The 20570-nt window shown below is 33.9% G+C and overlaps 1 protein-coding gene across 1 annotated transcript; it reads left to right on the top strand.

The window, feature by feature from the left end:
• Positions 1 to 345: 345 nt before the first annotated feature.
• LOC143051739 (uncharacterized) lies at positions 346 to 17395 on the top strand. The gene is made up of 6 exons (XM_076224650.1): positions 346 to 500; positions 2595 to 2652; positions 3587 to 3706; positions 5487 to 5588; positions 15673 to 15747; positions 16524 to 17395. Exons 1-6 carry the CDS (start codon positions 453 to 455, stop codon positions 16544 to 16546), a joined length of 426 nt encoding a protein of 141 aa, XP_076080765.1. The 5' UTR covers positions 346 to 452; the 3' UTR covers positions 16547 to 17395.
• Positions 17396 to 20570: the final 3175 nt, after the last annotated feature.

Below are 20570 nucleotides of genomic sequence, written 5' to 3'. Positions count from 1 at the left end.
TCGAAAAAAACAAAACATGTATACTTTGACACATTTTGTAAAAGAAAATGCGCAGATAGGTAGATAGCCACCCATATTATGCAGTCGGCCTTGAAGAAAAGTAGTCTATAGCTACATTGTATTTTTTTAACACTTTATATATTTGCTTTCTTCTTTCAGGTTTTAAAATACCTGATAACATCATCTTTTTCAAATCATGATGATTTTAATTTTAATCAAGTACATCACTGACCATGTGGTTTAAATATTTTTTAGACAAGTTTCAGAAAAATATGAAGAGGTTTGCGTGTCAGCATTGTGTTCGATATATTTTACAGAATGGATATGTGTACAATGAAAACCTGCTCCACATGTCAGCCGTAATATGTGTAGGCTGTAACTAAACGGTCCACTAAACGAAGCGGTATAAAAAGATTCTGTCTGTATTCGCCCAGATCACACCTATTGCAGTCATGATTCGATTCGTAGTTATCTTGTCAGTGTTTGTTCTGGTCATCCAGGTAAGGACATTTTACTTAATTATGTTTATAAATGGCCGATCTGAAGTGTACACCTTAAAGCTTATACGTATTGCTATAATTTGGCTTGTTTTAGTTTTATTGATCAAAGCAAATTAAATTTAGCGGTATTTCTTATTTTTTTCTTTATTCAAGACATTTATTCAAGACATATATTTTTTGAAAAATACAGTAAAAAAATAATTTTAATTTGTGTTGTGTCCGTCTATCTATATTCTTTCTTATCCACGTATAGATTTATTCCTAAATTTAAGTTCATTTTACAAATGCAACTTTTATTCAACTGTTATTTTCCTCCATTCTAAACTACTTTAGAAAGTTACGAAAGCCACAAGTAATTTTGAAATTTTAAAAAGAGAATACAGTAAAACCTGACTAAACCGAACCCTTTCGGGATATGAGATGTTGTTCGGTTTTGGAAGGTATTCGGTTTCATCAGGTTCACAATGCATAGAATGTGATATAATTGGTGTTCAGAACAAGTTTGGATTAGACAGGTTTCCGGTTTATTCAGGGTTCGGTTTAATCAGGTTTCACTGTACGTATATTTTCAAGCAGTTGAAAGTAGATAAGTGTTGCAAGTACTTTGAATACGGGAAGATTTTAAATAATATGAACGGGTTGTAAATGCATTTTTTATGTCCATAGCACATGCATTATAGGGATTGCTAAATTAAGGATCATGCTAAAAAAAACATATTTACAACAGCTTTTTTTCTTCGTGTATTACTCGTATAACCTACACGGAACTGCGCATAATAAAACTAGTGGGCCGATTTTTTTCAGTTTACAAAATAATTTTAATTTTACCTCTGATTAATATTGGCTTCCTCTGCAACCATTGGAGGATAACGCACAGACATTTGTCGATTTTGCTAATCACGTAGGCTATGCATTTGCGGACCAACAAGTAACCCCGTTGTTTATAAAACTGTATGAAAGTTGTAACCCGAATAATCCAGTCCCTCCCCGTAATCGACCTCTCCTACTTGCGAATTGTTAATGTAGTAATCTTAGATCAGCGGAATATAACGACTGAATTATTCGGGTTATGAAAGTTCTAACAATCAAACCAAATGTATTATGAGTTTTAAATGACATTTGATATTATGATATTTTTGCTAGAAACAACTGCTCTTTGTGTATAAGTCATTGTTTGTACGAGAGAGACAGATCTGTGATGTATAAGAGTATCAGTTTCATGCATAAAAATTATCCTTACCAAGGGCGGATGCAGAATTTTTTAAATGGCTTAATTGATTCCCAATAATTGAATATCAAACGCCGAGCAGAAAGAAGAAATTATACTAAATTAAAACATTAATTTTATATATATCGTGAAAAACATGACTTTTTTTACGATCAAAAAGGGACATAAGAAGCTCTCTCCATTTACATGAATCCATTATTGCTTAAATCATTTCCCAAATTTTCAAATCACAAACATAGAACTGTTGTACTAGTATTATAGACGTCCGAAAAATCGAAATAAGTTTTACATAACTAAAGTATCAAATGATTGTGGTTTATATTTTCCTCTGGTTAAAGGGAGATAACACCAATTTGATATATATTCATCGTCAGTTTTCATTTTTTAAAGCATAATGTATAAGACCTGAATGTCCCCATACTTACATAACGTGATTAATTCCTAACGTCCAGTGGCAAATATTTCAGACGTGTTTCACGTTTATTGGTCTCTGGTTGATAGTTGTCAAATTTACAATAATACCTCATTCCTTTTATTTTATCTGTACAAGTTGTGTGTAAGATATACAATGTACATAAATCTCAACAGCCGGTGGTTGTGGAATTGCGAGATACAGTGAAACCTGTTTAAACCGATCCTCTTCGGGAATTAATTATTTTTTTGGTTTTACCGGGTTCACAACGCATTCAATTTGATATAACGGTGCTTAAGAACATGTTTGGTTTATACAGGTTTACGGTTTATGCAGGATTCGGTTTAGTCATGTTTCACTGTAATGGTGAGTGAATATCCTATGTGAATAAACTGTATTGCTTTGCTTGGACTTAATTTTCAAATATTTTTAAATAACTTACTTTTTATTTCAGGCTAAGCCTTCTGAGAATGAGTACTACCGACTTCTAGAAAATCTTCTTGAGGAACGTGGTAAGATATTTATGGGGCAATATATATATATAATTCTTTCTTTGTTGGAATTTATCTTAAACCATGACTCTGGAAGATACATGTATATGTAGTACATTGGAATTCAACACAAAGCACACATTGGAATTCAATTATCAATTGGTTTTCCTTTAATTTTTAGTTAAATTTGAATTGCAGTTTTTTTTTAAAACTTGTTAACATGTGTGATTGACAAAGGTCATTTGTATTGTTTGCTTTTGTTGCTGCTTTTTAGCGTCGATTACTCATTAGGTTTTTACGGTCTCAAGTAAAGGAATGGATATTCAGATTGTAAAATAATTATGATTTTTATAAGGACAATTCGCCTTTTCAGAATCTAAAGGACTATGGGTAATCTCATTGTTCGTACACCAAAATGAAAATAACGCTACGTCATTGGTTGAATTTCAATTGTTTAGAACGTTTTGACTAATCATAACGATTTGGTCTAGGCTTTTGAAACAATTACCCAGAATGCATTAGATTCTGAAACGGCGAAGAACTTTTTGTCATTTGTATGTACTTAATCAACATACAGTCAAAATCAAAAATATTATCTGCTGGTGAAAAAGATTATGTTATTCTAAAAATAAGCATCGATCAAGTTGTATGCATGTTTGAAATTGGCTTATTTCGACTGTTCCGCTATCTGCCGAGATGTGCCGAATTGAATAAGATTGATAGACTACACTTTATGTTTACTGAGTAAGGTAATGTAATAGTATTTGGTGTATTCTCTCTAGCTGGCTAGCTGGTAGGTTTGGTTTTTTTTAATCAGGCAGGATTTTTTTTCAATCTTCGACAATATTGAGAAATGTCATTTCATTCGGCATATTTCGCCATATCAAACATAAAGGCGGAAACTACCGAGATTAGCCGATTGCTCCATTTCTTGCACTTATCATGTTTATTGCAGAGGTGCAGAGGTGTGGGATAAACGACAAATATTTGAACTGCAATAATCAACAACAGTGTCAAGGTGAAACATGTCCAGGAGATAAATATTGTTGCTCTTCCAAATGTGGAAATATTTGTTGTAAGTATTTTATTTACTTCACATTCATCCCAACTCCGCTGATTTCGTACTCTCAATTCTTCACAACTCGGCCGATTCCGTAGGAGAGTTACGGATTCTACCGATGATTGCCGAATTTATTGCTTCATTGACTATTTTCACATTACCGACTTTTGACTCTCAGACTGAATTAGCCTATATAATTTTTCGACATATCCAGAAATCAACGCCACTTTGCTTATTTGCATATTATACTAAAGAAATCGGATACGGGTCACGGAAATTATATTAAAATGATAGGGAATTTTGAAAAAAAATATCTCTTTTAACTTTTATTTAAGTGATAGACTGGTTGCCGGGACAGAAAATAAATATACACAACAATATACACCATTGAAACGAAACATAATGACTGTTGTTGCAAAAATCCAGGTTCCTGAGCTATTTTAAAAATCGAAGCGAGAGGCTTTTAACATTGCAGTATAAAATACAGGCTAAAATGGCTGAAACGTCAAATTTGCAAACTTCGTGTCGAAAATTGGCTTACAAGGTCATTAGAAAAACAGGTTGCCGGGGTGAAATTTAAAACTTGAATGTCCAAAGAATAAGCAAGTCCAAACCTTGTATGTGTAGTCGTTAAACTATAGGTTCCCACGTAAAGTGAAAATGGCCCTATTTCAAGAAGAATTAACTCACGAAAACACGAACAATTGACTAAATTCGCGTTCAATGTTTTGATTTTGACCGCCTGACAACTTTACGGAAATACCAGAGTGATTATAATCAAGGACTCTGTGACGGGCAACTTATAATATCCGTGTATTAAAGATTTTATTGATATCAAGCCAGTCCAGTTCAAACTATTATCACGTGGTACAATTCTCATTTACATATTATGAATATTAATTAGCAAAAGCGTTACTAATTTTTGGCTATGACAGGTAACCCAATCTTCATTTAGTTGGACATCCTGGTGCTCGGTCAAAGGGGAGCAACTTAAAGTAGAACAAATATATCAAATTGTATGCGTTGTGATCTGATAAAACCGAACTTCGGCCAAAACCAAACAAAATCTTAAGTCCCGAAGAGCTTCGGTTTAAACAAGTTTCCCTGTTCACCTAAATATAACACATGGTACTAAACTCCATTTTTGAAAAATGTCTCCTGGTCGTGAACTTCCGTTATCTGTATTTCACTGTTGTCAACCCTTCCAAAATTTGTTATGCTGTAAATCATTTAAATTGATGTAATTATCTTCACAATGATGTGGGATATTTTTTCTTAGAATAGTGCCTGTGACCTTGTCGACTTTTCTATTTATTTTCATTTTTTTCACGAAAGTTACAACCTATTTAAAGACCATGATTTACATATATGTAGTTACACATAAATGAATGTGATTGGTCAAACGATATTTTTCTTTTGTTGCACCTCGATAAACCATGAAAAGGTATAAAAGTTTATAATGTTACAGCCGATTTCATTTAGTGTATAACCAAAGGTTATATCTTTGATTGGCTTGCTTGTTAGCCGAACCGTGAATTCATTGTTAGGTCAGATAAACGACCCTCCTTAAAGAGTAGACTAGTCCAGCAGACAACCAATTTATCTGTCTGTTGGACTAGGCTACTTTGAAAAGAGGGTATTATACCTGACATAATAATGATTTCACGGCTCGGCTTACAAGCAAGCTAACACCAAAATATAACCTTTGACTACACACTCAATGAAATCGGCTGTAAAACTAGTTAAATACTTGCTAATAATTTTATGTCACAACTAAATGAGGTTTTTTTTTCAGTATGCCATCCCATTCCACAGAACTGTTCCAAGCACTGTATATATGGGTACCAACTTGGAAATAACGGCTGCTATATCTGCGAATGTAACACCAGCAAACGAAGTAAGAACTTGTAATCCTAGCTTTTGAATGTTCCTTTTTAAATTCGCCGTTTCATAATTTATAGGACTATGGGAAATTACACTGTTCGTGCCCCAAATAGAAATAAGTCATGTTTTTGTTGATTTAAATTGTTACAATGTTGGTTTATTTTTCCCCAATCGCAACTGATTGATATAAGTCAGTGCAATGCTAGATAAAAGACGATAAATATTAGATTAACGTCGATACATCTAAGATTGAAGACGATACATATGACGTTATAGACGATTAAGAATTACCGACTCCGCTCCATCAAAAGTTTTAAGTTTTATGAATATCTTTAGAAAAATTATAGATATGAATCCTACGTATATTTTTATCTTCCGTCATCTATGGTTTTATATGTCTATCGATTTACGAAATATAATCATCGTGGAAAAGAGAGACAATAAATAGAAGATAAAACGTACGATGACCTTTAATTTACATCATCGTTCTTTTCGTGTCTGATAGTTGTCCCATTGACAAACATACCACATATCCTTCTTATAAAAAAACGGCCAATCTATTTATAAAGCATGTAGTCTACATATATATATATATATATATATATATATATATATATATATATATATATATATATATATATATATATATATATATATATATAATGTCTAAGAATATAACTAAAACACACTAATTGATACATTAAAAAGTTCTATTAGATGTTAAATAGAAATACGCAATATTTCGCTAAACAAATTAGCTTCATCAGGCGTGTGCATCTCTCAAGGTGAAATCGGATGCATGACAAAAAAATATTTTTGTAGCTTAATCTATACAAGATTTGAGGGATGGGTGTAACATATTAATTCGGTCATAAAATATGTTTGTAGCTACAACTACATGAAGTTGGAATAAAAGTTTAACACATTTATAGATGTTCGATTAATTGTATGAATTTTTATAAATTAATCTGTATGATTTCAAGATAGCTATGGTTTTGATTTGCTTTGAAATCTTTTTTCGTCTCTCTCATTGAGTCCATCAGGTTCAAGAGTTCGTAACTGGTGCATCCAAAATCTCTCTCTTTTTTGTCTTCCTTGTGTATCCCAATTTTGATTTTTCTCAATGATTTGAAATGTGATGTTTTCAAAATCATGTCCTGCTCTAAAAAGGTGTCTTGTAATTGGGCAGTTCCTTTCTTTTGTATAAAATGACCGATGGTTATTTAGTCGGATGTTAAATGGGGTTTCTGTTTCACCAACATATTGTAATTTGCAAGTTCCACACGTTAGAACATAAATGCAATTTTGCGTTTTGCAATTTGATGTTATAAATATGTTGTAATTTTTCTTTGTGACTGTGCTGATGAACTGGGTTTCTATATTGGCGACTTTGCAGCACTTACAATTGCCCCTTCCGCATTGTTTATAACCTCCGATTGTTGATATCTCCCGTTTAGATACTTTGGATGATACTAGAATATCTTTGAGGTTTTTTGGTCTGCGGTAAGCCATAACGGGAGGTGATGGAAAAATCTCGCTTAAGGAAGGATCATTTTCAATAAGACGCCAGTGTTTGTGGACAATTGATGAAATATTTGTCAGATGAGGATGAAAGCTAACAACAAACGGGATTTTATTTGTCTGGGCCGTCTTTTCTTTGTATTCAAGTAGGTTTGTTCGTTCTTTTTCGTTTGCTTTTCCGAAAGCTTCTGAAATGCTTTTGTTCTTATAACCTCTTGATTTGAGTTGCTGTCTGAGTTGCCCTAAACGATGGTTTAACTTTGATTCCGATGAACAAATCCGTTTTAACCTGATGGCTTGGCTGTACGGAATGCTCCGGGAGCAGTGTTTCGGGTGACAACTCTTCGGAGAGAGAAATTGGTGTTTATCAGTTTTTTTGGTGTGAAGGTCTGTTGTCATGACTCCGTTTTCTAAAGTTATGGTGGTGTCGAGAAACGCAATTTTCTCATTTGAAACTTCAGATGTGAACTTGATCGATTGATGAAAGTTGTTACAGAAATCGAGAAATTCTTGCAGGCGTTCTGCAGTTTCGTTCCATTTGATGTCGATGTCATCAATATAACGGAGCCAAGACAAGGGTTTGTATGGTACATTCGAAAGGATGCGTTCTTCGAGACTCCCCATGAAAATGTTGGCAAAAGAAGGTGCCATTTTGGTTCCCATACTGGTACCGTCAACCTGCAAGTAGTGCTGGTCGTTGAATACAAAATTGTTGTTTTCAAGCACTAGTCTCAGCAACTGAACCAGACAGTCTGTTGGGGGATGTTTATCCTTACGATTGTTCCATACCTGTTCACAAGCGACTATTCCTTCATTTTTGGGAATATTTGTGTACAAAGAAGACACATCCATCGATACCAAAATTGTGTTGTTTGGTAAGGGGTTTAATGAATCCATTTTCTTCAAATAATCTGTAGTATCTTGAATGTAAGATGGCATTGTTCTAACATGTGGTCTGAGATGGTAATCCACGAATTCAGATATTTTTTCGGTTGGATGGCCATTTGCAGATACTATCGGTCTTCCCGGAATCCCTTCTTTATGGAGTTTTGGGAGCAAGTAAAATCGACCGGCTGTGCAGGTTTCATCAGGTCGTAGATAGTCGTACGTGTCGGATGTTGCCAATTGTAAGGGGCAATTGTAAGTGCTGCAAAGTCGCCAATATAGAAACCCAGTTCATCAGCACAGTCACAAAGAAAAATTACAACATATTTATAACATCAAATTGCAAAACGCAAAATTGCATTTATGTTCTAACGTGTGGAACTTGCAAATTACAATATGTTGGTGAAACAGAAACCCCATTTAACATCCGACTAAATAACCATCGGTCATTTTATACAAAAGAAAGGAACTGCCCAATTACAAGACACCTTTTTAGAGCAGGACATGATTTTGAAAACATCACATTTCAAATCATTGAGAAAAATCAAAATTGGGATACACAAGGAAGACAAAAAAGAGAGAGATTTTGGATGCACCAGTTACGAACTCTTGAACCTGATGGACTCAATGAGAGAGACGAAAAAAGATTTCAAAGCAAATCAAAACCATAGCTATCTTGAAATCATACAGATTAATTTATAAAAATTCATACAATTAATCGAACATCTATAAATGTGTTAAACTTTTATTCCAACTTCATGTAGTTGTAGCTACAAACATATTTTATGACCGAATTAATATGTTACACCCATCCCTCAAATCTTGTATAGATTAAGCTACAAAAATATTGTTTTGTCATGCATCCGATTTCACCTTGAGAGATGCACACGCCTGATGAAGCTAATTTGTTTAGCGAAATATTGCGTATTTCTATTTAACATCTAATAGAACTTTTTAATGTATCAATTAGTGTGTTTTAGTTATATTCTTAGACATTTATATAATTTTAATTCAGTAACTGTATCAGTTTATCTTCACAAACTGATCCACGCTTAATTAGATTGAATGTTGATTGTTGCTATTTTTAGACATTATATATTATTCTCGCAGGCAACACGCATTACACATATTTTTGTGTGTAATCCTTTCATATCTATTTCCTGTTACGATCATGGAACAAAGAACTTATTTTAACAAACTACGAAGTTTAACAAAACAGAAAATACAAGTTGAACATCACGTTTCAAACATTAAATCATATATTTATAACAACAAAATACCAAACGGGTTAAATATTAAATTGACACCACAAACACCGGGTGTAAAGTCCTTCAGATTTCTGAAACGTTGGGACGAAACTTTATTCAATTGTTCTTTTCGGCTTCTCCAACTTTTACTCTCCTTTTCTATCTATTCATATAAACAAATCAACTCTGGAATAAATGAAATGCTTTCTACACCACCAATGTCCATTACTAACGGAGACATGGATTTAATCAAGAAAAGATTATCCGATATTGAAAGAATAGAAAGTCAAAATTACAAAACCAAGCAACAAAATAAATTTGCCAGAGATGGTCTTAAACAATTTTCAAATTTTGATACAAATAATATTTTAAAAGAGAGTAAGTTAAAACAACCAAGAAAAAGACGTTTTAAAAAACGGACACGACCTGCGGAGAATAATTTAGTTGTTAATCTATCGTCAACAGAATTAACCAACTCCGAAGAAAAATTATTAAGTAGAGGTCTTAACTTCTGTCCTATACCAGCAAACATTAACAACCTACAACTGGAGACAGATGTGGATCAATTTGCTAGACGCCTTCGCCTAAAAGAACATTTTAATAGGCAACACAAAAAAACCTTACAAGAAGCCGGAATGAATGATTCGGAATATGAGAGTGATAAAGAGGACAAGTGCATCCCAAGATTTAAAAAGAAAAGCGAATGGAATCCACCAAGGAGTAAGAACGACAATTTAGAATCCTTTATATCATCAATTAAAACTGAAGTAAAATCATCAGTCAGTGGCAAACGTTTAAGGAATCTCTCTGAACAAGAAAGCCAGGCCATAAATAATTTAAAAAGCCGTGATGATATTGTTATTAAACAAGCAGACAAAGGAAGTGCAGTTGTAGTGATTAACAAAACCGACTACATTGAAGAAGGGAATCGCCAGCTTTCAAATACAAAATTTTACAAACATTTAGAAAGTGATCCTACAAAAGAAATAAGTAAACAAATTAATGAGGTCCTTTCAGACATGAACAGCAAAAAACATATTGATGACGACACGTACGACTATCTACGACCTGATGAAACCTGCACAGCCGGTCGATTTTACTTGCTCCCAAAACTCCATAAAGAAGGGATTCCGGGAAGACCGATAGTATCTGCAAATGGCCATCCAACCGAAAAAATATCTGAATTCGTGGATTACCATCTCAGACCACATGTTAGAACAATGCCATCTTACATTCAAGATACTACAGATTATTTGAAGAAAATGGATTCATTAAACCCCTTACCAAACAACACAATTTTGGTATCGATGGATGTGTCTTCTTTGTACACAAATATTCCCAAAAATGAAGGAATAGTCGCTTGTGAACAGGTATGGAACAATCGTAAGGATAAACATCCCCCAACAGACTGTCTGGTTCAGTTGCTGAGACTAGTGCTTGAAAACAACAATTTTGTATTCAACGACCAGCACTACTTGCAGGTTGACGGTACCAGTATGGGAACCAAAATGGCACCTTCTTTTGCCAACATTTTCATGGGGAGTCTCGAAGAACGCATCCTTTCGAATGTACCATACAAACCCTTGTCTTGGCTCCGTTATATTGATGACATCGACATCAAATGGAACGAAACTGCAGAACGCCTGCAAGAATTTCTCGATTTCTGTAACAACTTTCATCAATCGATCAAGTTCACATCTGAAGTTTCAAATGAGAAAATTGCGTTTCTCGACACCACCATAACTTTAGAAAACGGAGTCATGACAACAGACCTTCACACCAAAAAAACTGATAAACACCAATTTCTCTCTCCGAAGAGTTGTCACCCGAAACACTGCTCCCGGAGCATTCCGTACAGCCAAGCCATCAGGTTAAAACGGATTTGTTCATCGGAATCAAAGTTAAACCATCGTTTAGGGCAACTCAGACAGCAACTCAAATCAAGAGGTTATAAGAACAAAAGCATTTCAGAAGCTTTCGGAAAAGCAAACGAAAAAGAACGAACAAACCTACTTGAATACAAAGAAAAGACGGCCCAGACAAATAAAATCCCGTTTGTTGTTAGCTTTCATCCTCATCTGACAAATATTTCATCAATTGTCCACAAACACTGGCGTCTTATTGAAAATGATCCTTCCTTAAGCGAGATTTTTCCATCACCTCCCGTTATGGCTTACCGCAGACCAAAAAACCTCAAAGATATTCTAGTATCATCCAAAGTATCTAAACGGGAGATATCAACAATCGGAGGTTATAAACAATGCGGAAGGGGCAATTGTAAGTGCTGCAAAGTCGCCAATATAGAAACCCAGTTCATCAGCACAGTCACAAAGAAAAATTACAACATATTTATAACATCAAATTGCAAAACGCAAAATTGCATTTATGTTCTAACGTGTGGAACTTGCAAATTACAATATGTTGGTGAAACAGAAACCCCATTTAACATCCGACTAAATAACCATCGGTCATTTTATACAAAAGAAAGGAACTGCCCAATTACAAGACACCTTTTTAGAGCAGGACATGATTTTGAAAACATCACATTTCAAATCATTGAGAAAAATCAAAATTGGGATACACAAGGAAGACAAAAAAGAGAGAGATTTTGGATGCACCAGTTACGAACTCTTGAACCTGATGGACTCAATGAGAGAGACGAAAAAAGATTTCAAAGCAAATCAAAACCATAGCTATCTTGAAATCATACAGATTAATTTATAAAAATTCATACAATTAATCGAACATCTATAAATGTGTTAAACTTTTATTCCAACTTCATGTAGTTGTAGCTACAAACATATTTTATGACCGAATTAACATGTTACACCCATCCCTCAAATCTTGTATAGATTAAGCTACAAAAATATTTTTTTGTCATGCATCCGATTTCACCTTGAGAGATGCACACGCCTGATGAAGCTAATTTGTTTAGCGAAATATTGCGTATTTCTATTTAACATCTAATAGAACTTTTTAATGTATCAATTAGTGTGTTTTAGTTATATTCTTAGACATTTATATAATTTTAATTCAGTAACTGTATCAGTTTATCTTCACAAACTGATCCACGCTTAATTAGATTGAATGTTGATTGTTGCTATTTTTAGACATTATATATTATTCTCGCAGGCAACACGCATTACACATATTTTTGTGTGTAATCCTTTCATATCTATTTCCTGTTACGATCATGGAACAAAGAACTTATTTTAACAAACTACGAAGTTTAACAAAACAGAAAATACAAGTTGAACATCACGTTTCAAACATTAAATCATATATTTATAACAACAAAATACCAAACGGGTTAAATATTAAATTGACACCACAAACACCGGGTGTAAAGTCCTTCAGATTTCTGAAACGTTGGGACGAAACTTTATTCAATTGTTCTTTTCGGCTTCTCCAACTTTTACTCTCCTTTTCTATCTATTCATATAAACAAATCAACTCTGGAATAAATGAAATGCTTTCTACACCACCAATGTCCATTACTAACGGAGACATGGATTTAATCAAGAAAAGATTATCCGATATTGAAAGAATAGAAAGTCAAAATTACAAAACCAAGCAACAAAATAAATTTGCCAGAGATGGTCTTAAACAATTTTCAAATTTTGATACAAATAATATTTTAAAAGAGAGTAAGTTAAAACAACCAAGAAAAAGACGTTTTAAAAAACGGACACGACCTGCGGAGAATAATTTAGTTGTTAATCTATCGTCAACAGAATTAACCAACTCCGAAGAAAAATTATTAAGTAGAGGTCTTAACTTCTGTCCTATACCAGCAAACATTAACAACCTACAACTGGAGACAGATGTGGATCAATTTGCTAGACGCCTTCGCCTAAAAGAACATTTTAATAGGCAACACAAAAAAACCTTACAAGAAGCCGGAATGAATGATTCGGAATATGAGAGTGATAAAGAGGACAAGTGCATCCCAAGATTTAAAAAGAAAAGCGAATGGAATCCACCAAGGAGTAAGAACGACAATTTAGAATCCTTTATATCATCAATTAAAACTGAAGTAAAATCATCAGTCAGTGGCAAACGTTTAAGGAATCTCTCTGAACAAGAAAGCCAGGCCATAAATAATTTAAAAAGCCGTGATGATATTGTTATTAAACAAGCAGACAAAGGAAGTGCAGTTGTAGTGATTAACAAAACCGACTACATTGAAGAAGGGAATCGCCAGCTTTCAAATACAAAATTTTACAAACATTTAGAAAGTGATCCTACAAAAGAAATAAGTAAACAAATTAATGAGGTCCTTTCAGACATGAACAGCAAAAAACATATTGATGACGACACGTACGACTATCTACGACCTGATGAAACCTGCACAGCCGGTCGATTTTACTTGCTCCCAAAACTCCATAAAGAAGGGATTCCGGGAAGACCGATAGTATCTGCAAATGGCCATCCAACCGAAAAAATATCTGAATTCGTGGATTACCATCTCAGACCACATGTTAGAACAATGCCATCATACATTCAAGATACTACAGATTATTTGAAGAAAATGGATTCATTAAACCCCTTACCAAACAACACAATTTTGGTATCGATGGATGTGTCTTCTTTGTACACAAATATTCCCAAAAATGAAGGAATAGTCGCTTGTGAACAGGTATGGAACAATCGTAAGGATAAACATCCCCCAACAGACTGTCTGGTTCAGTTGCTGAGACTAGTGCTTGAAAACAACAATTTTGTATTCAACGACCAGCACTACTTGCAGGTTGACGGTACCAGTATGGGAACCAAAATGGCACCTTCTTTTGCCAACATTTTCATGGGGAGTCTCGAAGAACGCATCCTTTCGAATGTACCATACAAACCCTTGTCTTGGCTCCGTTATATTGATGACATCGACATCAAATGGAACGAAACTGCAGAACGCCTGCAAGAATTTCTCGATTTCTGTAACAACTTTCATCAATCGATCAAGTTCACATCTGAAGTTTCAAATGAGAAAATTGCGTTTCTCGACACCACCATAACTTTAGAAAACGGAGTCATGACAACAGACCTTCACACCAAAAAAACTGATAAACACCAATTTCTCTCTCCGAAGAGTTGTCACCCGAAACACTGCTCCCGGAGCATTCCGTACAGCCAAGCCATCAGGTTAAAACGGATTTGTTCATCGGAATCAAAGTTAAACCATCGTTTAGGGCAACTCAGACAGCAACTCAAATCAAGAGGTTATAAGAACAAAAGCATTTCAGAAGCTTTCGGAAAAGCAAACGAAAAAGAACGAACAAACCTACTTGAATACAAAGAAAAGACGGCCCAGACAAATAAAATCCCGTTTGTTGTTAGCTTTCATCCTCATCTGACAAATATTTCATCAATTGTCCACAAACACTGGCGTCTTATTGAAAATGATCCTTCCTTAAGCGAGATTTTTCCATCACCTCCCGTTATGGCTTACCGCAGACCAAAAAACCTCAAAGATATTCTAGTATCATCCAAAGTATCTAAACGGGAGATATCAACAATCGGAGGTTATAAACAATGCGGAAGGGGCAATTGTAAGTGCTGCAAAGTCGCCAATATAGAAACCCAGTTCATCAGCACAGTCACAAAGAAAAATTACAACATATTTATAACATCAAATTGCAAAACGCAAAATTGCATTTATGTTCTAACGTGTGGAACTTGCAAATTACAATATGTTGGTGAAACAGAAACCCCATTTAACATCCGACTAAATAACCATCGGTCATTTTATACAAAAGAAAGGAACTGCCCAATTACAAGACACCTTTTTAGAGCAGGACATGATTTTGAAAACATCACATTTCAAATCATTGAGAAAAATCAAAATTGGGATACACAAGGAAGACAAAAAAGAGAGAGATTTTGGATGCACCAGTTACGAACTCTTGAACCTGATGGACTCAATGAGAGAGACGAAAAAAGATTTCAAAGCAAATCAAAACCATAGCTATCTTGAAATCATACAGATTAATTTATAAAAATTCATACAATTAATCGAACATCTATAAATGTGTTAAACTTTTATTCCAACTTCATGTAGTTGTAGCTACAAACATATTTTATGACCGAATTAATATGTTACACCCATCCCTCAAATCTTGTATAGATTAAGCTACAAAAATATTTTTTTGTCATGCATCCGATTTCACCTTGAGAGATGCACACGCCTGATGAAGCTAATTTGTTTAGCGAAATATTGCGTATTTCTATTTAACATCTAATAGAACTTTTTAATGTATCAATTAGTGTGTTTTAGTTATATTCTTAGACATTTATATAATTTTAATTCAGTAACTGTATCAGTTTATCTTCACAAACTGATCCACGCTTAATTAGATTGAATGTTGATTGTTGCTATTTTTAGACATTATATATATATATATATATATATATATATATATACAAATTTCATTTTGATCTTTTCAACAGGTTTTAAGCAATTTTTGACCAGATTACTTCAAAAGGATGAAGAGAAAGAAGAAATTGAAGACGAAGAACGCAAAGGTGAGTCCTCCTTATATAACAGACTTCTTCGTGTGGAGTCTGTATCATGTGGTATAGTCTCCTGTTTACAGACGACCTCGTGTGGGGTCTGTAACACGTGTCATAGTTTTCTCTTTACAGACGACCTCATGTAGGGTCTATGACACTTTGAAAGACTACGTCGTGTGGGATCGGTGACACTATTCATATAGTAACGTATTTACCTACTTCTTAATGGGATACTATTTCCTTGGGGTTTTCGACTCTTATTCTTTTTACCTTTATTTCAGAACGTTTCTTCGAGGTCTATGGTCCTATGTATTAAATTCTTATCATATAATATGTGTAATAGTCTTTGTTTCGAGTTTGTTTTTCATACTACAGTGAAACCTGGCTAAACCGAATCCTGCATGAACCGAAAACCTGTATAAACCAAACATGTTCTTAAGCACCACAATATCAAACAAATTGTATTCGTTGAGAACCTGGTAAGACCGAACAAAATCTAAGTCCCGAAGAGGTTCTCGGAGATCAAACATATTACACTAGAAGTGGGATATATATCTACCAACTGATTGTGAACTAATTTTATTTAAAATAGCAGGCTACTTTTCAAACCAGATGCTGAAATAAATGATTGAATGATAGGTCATCGGAATGGTTACATAGTCTTTTTTATCGTTAGCAATATGAAATTATTTTTCTGAAAGAATTTTATGGATTTTGACATAATATACATAGTTCGCTTGGATGATATGTATATAATAATTTAAGATTATTTATCTTTTCTTTTTTAGAACTGTCATCTGCAGAGAAATAAACACAGAGAAGAATCGTTATTTTTTTTTTTTTTTTTGTCATCGGCTCACAGTACAGCAGTGAAGACGCCATTTTATAAACATTTTTGTTAACATGCTGTCAGCCGGATATTTTCTATAACACAACTTTGTTTTACATATTTCTCAAGATTGAAATAATTGCCTTCAAAATTAAAATAAATGTGTTATTTTTTTCACTTAAAAAAAGTCATTAAATGAGCAAGATTGCTTTATTTATTTTATGCAATGAAAGATGAGAGAGTAATGCGTGTTATTTTAATGATGGTGCATCTATGCACATAATTAGCAATAGTATACATATAGAGTCAAAACTCCCAGTTGATACGATATTTGAAAGCTTGAATTTCCTTTCACGATTTCCTTACAATTAAGAAATTAACCCAAGATTTTTAATTCGTGAAGTTGAAAAAAAGCCTTACAATTTCTTTCGGACGCAATCAAAATTTGGTTGACCGTTATGAATTATCAATACGACAGCTATGTTCCAATTATCGTAACCACACCCCCTCCTCGAATGTGACCTACCGAATTAGACTCATCATTGGTGTGTAATAACACGAGCAACAAAAACGTAGATCAGGATCTTCCTATCCTTCCGGATCACCTGAAATCATCCACAGTTACGTCACCTCTCTAACGCAATATTCGCCACTGTTTCGTAGTTACAATTTTCTTTTTGTCATATAGGTTTCATTGTTAAGGTAAGTTTCTTCAGACAACGATACAGGATGTATGACATTACGACATGATATAAGAGATTTGCAATAGATGTTTTGAGTCATTTCATGCTTTTCTCGCTTATGTGAATAAACTCTTCATAGATACCTGGATTGAATTTTATATTTGCACCAGACGCGCGTTTCGTCTACAAAAGACTCATCAGTGACGCTCGAATCAAATATATTTAAAAAAGCCAAATAAAGTACGAAGTTGAAAAGCATTGATGACCAAAATGTCCTTACAGTTTTGCCAAATACAGCAAAAGTAATCTATTCCTGAGGTAGAAAAGCCATAGTTTTTTTTTTTAAATTCAAAGTTTTGTAAACAGTTAATTTGTAACTATATGACCGTATCAATGAAAATTCTAGTCAAAACAGAAGTACTGACTATTGGGGTGGTAATACCCTCGGGGAATAAAAACTCCACCAGCAGTGCCATCGACCAAGTGGTTGTAAATGAACTCTATTTACATGTAACATTAAGGCTGTCTTCACTGACAATATTAGCCGTACTACTTTTAATGTTTTGGTTTATTTTTATTTTTTATGTAAATTTTAATGTCGTCATTATATTGTTGTTATTACATGTAATTGTCATGCCTTTGGCCCTCTTATGGGTGTAATTTGTACTTTAATAAAGAATTTCAACTATTTAACAAAAAATCAAACATATTATTGATGTTGAGTGCCATAGCATGCGCAGTCCTCAAGAACAATATATGTGTGCATACATCCTTTAGTCCCTTGCTGACCATAATGAATATGAAAAGAATAAAAAGTAGAGCAGACATCAAAAGGCAATGATAAAAAGTTAACACCATAGTCAAAGGTCGACTGACATGTAATAAAAAGTGTCAAGTACGCAATACGCAATACAACAAACATGACAATTGAGCACCCATTGAAACATCCACGGTGAACTCAGGTGCTTCGGAAAGATTCAAGAAGATAAGTATTAATTCCAATCGCAAAGATAGAATATTACAAAAAAATGACACCATAGTTACAATAAGAAAAACGCACACACACTGTTGAACAGGTTGAACACCATTGATAAATCTGCGTTTTCCTTGGCAACCAACCAAATAAGTGTATCGACATGAGGTATGTGAATACGATGGCTAATAACATCAGCGTGATATCTCATAACAACACGTGACCTTGATGTGATGATTAAAGTTTCATTTGATAGAAGTGGTCTTGAGAAATTCATTCTATAAAAACCCTTAATATAAATTTCCAGCAAACTATTTTGTCGAGTAATTTGATGATTCATTAGACAAGGATATTTTACTATTTTTTCCATAGGCTCTAATTACAAAATTGTTGCCCGTTCCCTTTTCACGAATGTGACCTACCGAATAAGACTATTTACCGGGTTTGAAATAACATGAGCAACTCAACGGGTGCCACAAGTAGAGCAGGATCTGCTTACCCTTCCGGAGCACCTGAGATCGAATAGGGTTTGTGTTGCTTAGTTTTTAGTTTTCTATGTAGTGTCTTGTGTACTCATATTTGACTCTTTGTCATTTTCTTTTTAGCCATGGCATTGCCAGTTTATTTTCTATCTTTGAGTTTGACTTTCCCTTTGGTATCATTCGACCCTCTTTTGCAAAAAAAATGACAGTAGTAAAAAAAAAAACTTCCACATGGAATACTTCTGTGAATTTGGTTTCAGAATGTTCAACTAAAAGATATAAGTTTTCTTGACTTTTTTCATGTCCTTAATTTATTTTCACTAATCTAACAACTTGCAGTTCCATTTTTAATATCTCTGCTGAATACAAGTTTGATATTGTTTTAAACTTGTAAAACATTTCCAAACATTGATTTACCTATTTTCAAAAGGCTCCTATCAAAATTTAAGCTTTGCTGACGTTAAATTTGGTTAAAACGTTCTTAAAAAAATATTGATTCGAAACTTGAAAAATATCCCGGTACAATACAACGTTAAAAAACGTAAAAAAATTGAAAATAAAACCGAAAAAAATCTTTGAATTTATAGAAAATAAATATTCAAATAAACAAGAATGAAACACAAAGAGATCATAATTGCATGTACTATATAAATGAAGAGAAGAAGCATTAAATAATACACGCAATATCTTATATAATAGAAAGTTGTGTGAAAGTGTTAGTGATATCCTTGGTGACGAAAAGTCCGCCAGCACTGGCATCGACCAATACAACCCGAGGGTATCACCAGCCCAATAGTCAGGACTTAGGTGTTGACATGAATATTTATTATATGGTAGTTTTTATAAATAGTATGAATTATTCGAACGACTAAGGATTTTCTTATCCCAGGCATAGATTACCTTAGCCGTAGTTGGCACAACTTTTTTGGAAGTTTGGGTCCTCAATGCTCTTGTTTGGCATTCTAACAATTTGATCTGAACGTCACTGATGAGTCTTATGCTGAAGAAACGTACGTCTGGCGTTAAAAAAATGTAAGACTGGTACCTTTGATAACTAAATACTACAATTTTTATTCTGAGGTAAAAAAAAAATAATTTTAAAATGTATGTTCTTTGAATTTGTTTGGTAAGTGACAGGTACCCGAATATATTAGGGTTTCACTGTTCACGTTTCCAACTTTTACGAAGGGTGCAAATAACTGAAAGCGAAATAAAAATTCACATGCATAAACAGAAAATTTTCTAAGATTACGAAATTGATCCAACAGCAAATAATTTAATGCTTGTTCATCTATATAGTCACAAGGAACATGCGCAAAATTACATTGTTTATCAAGCTATTGACGTGGACCTTTTTTAAGTCTCCCAAACAAAGTTTGGAGACTTATTGTTTTTGCTCAGTTCTTATTATTTTTATTATTCTTCTTTTTCTTTTTCTTTTTCTTTTTCTTTTTCTTTTTCTTTTTCTTTTTCCGCCACTTTAAAAAATGAACTTGTCCGCAGCGTTTCTCCAAAACCACTTGTCAGATTTACTTAGGATTTCATAAAATGTTAGACTAACATGTCTAGGTGAGCCATCAATCGTTCGTTTGTACATTGGGGTCTATTTAGGGGTATTTTGGGGGGCTAAAAGAAGGGAGGGGTTTACTATAGAACCCTATGGGATTTTATTTTAGAAAATTTTCAAATGAATATAACTTTAAAACTTTAAGTGATAAACACACACAGTCTTCAGAAATGATCAAGTGACAATAAAACAAATCACGTGAAATAAAGGGGGAATCTCTAGGGGGTCATCCCCACCCCCTTAAATTTGAGAATATGCTATTATCTTGTAAAGGGTCTAAATCCCCACCCCTAAACCATGT

The sequence above is a fragment of the Mytilus galloprovincialis genome, chromosome 11 (genome assembly GCF_965363235.1).
Source record: "Mytilus galloprovincialis chromosome 11, xbMytGall1.hap1.1, whole genome shotgun sequence".
Taxonomy (NCBI): Eukaryota; Metazoa; Mollusca; class Bivalvia; order Mytilida; family Mytilidae; genus Mytilus; species Mytilus galloprovincialis.
This window is presented reverse-complemented; position numbering and strand designations above follow the sequence as displayed.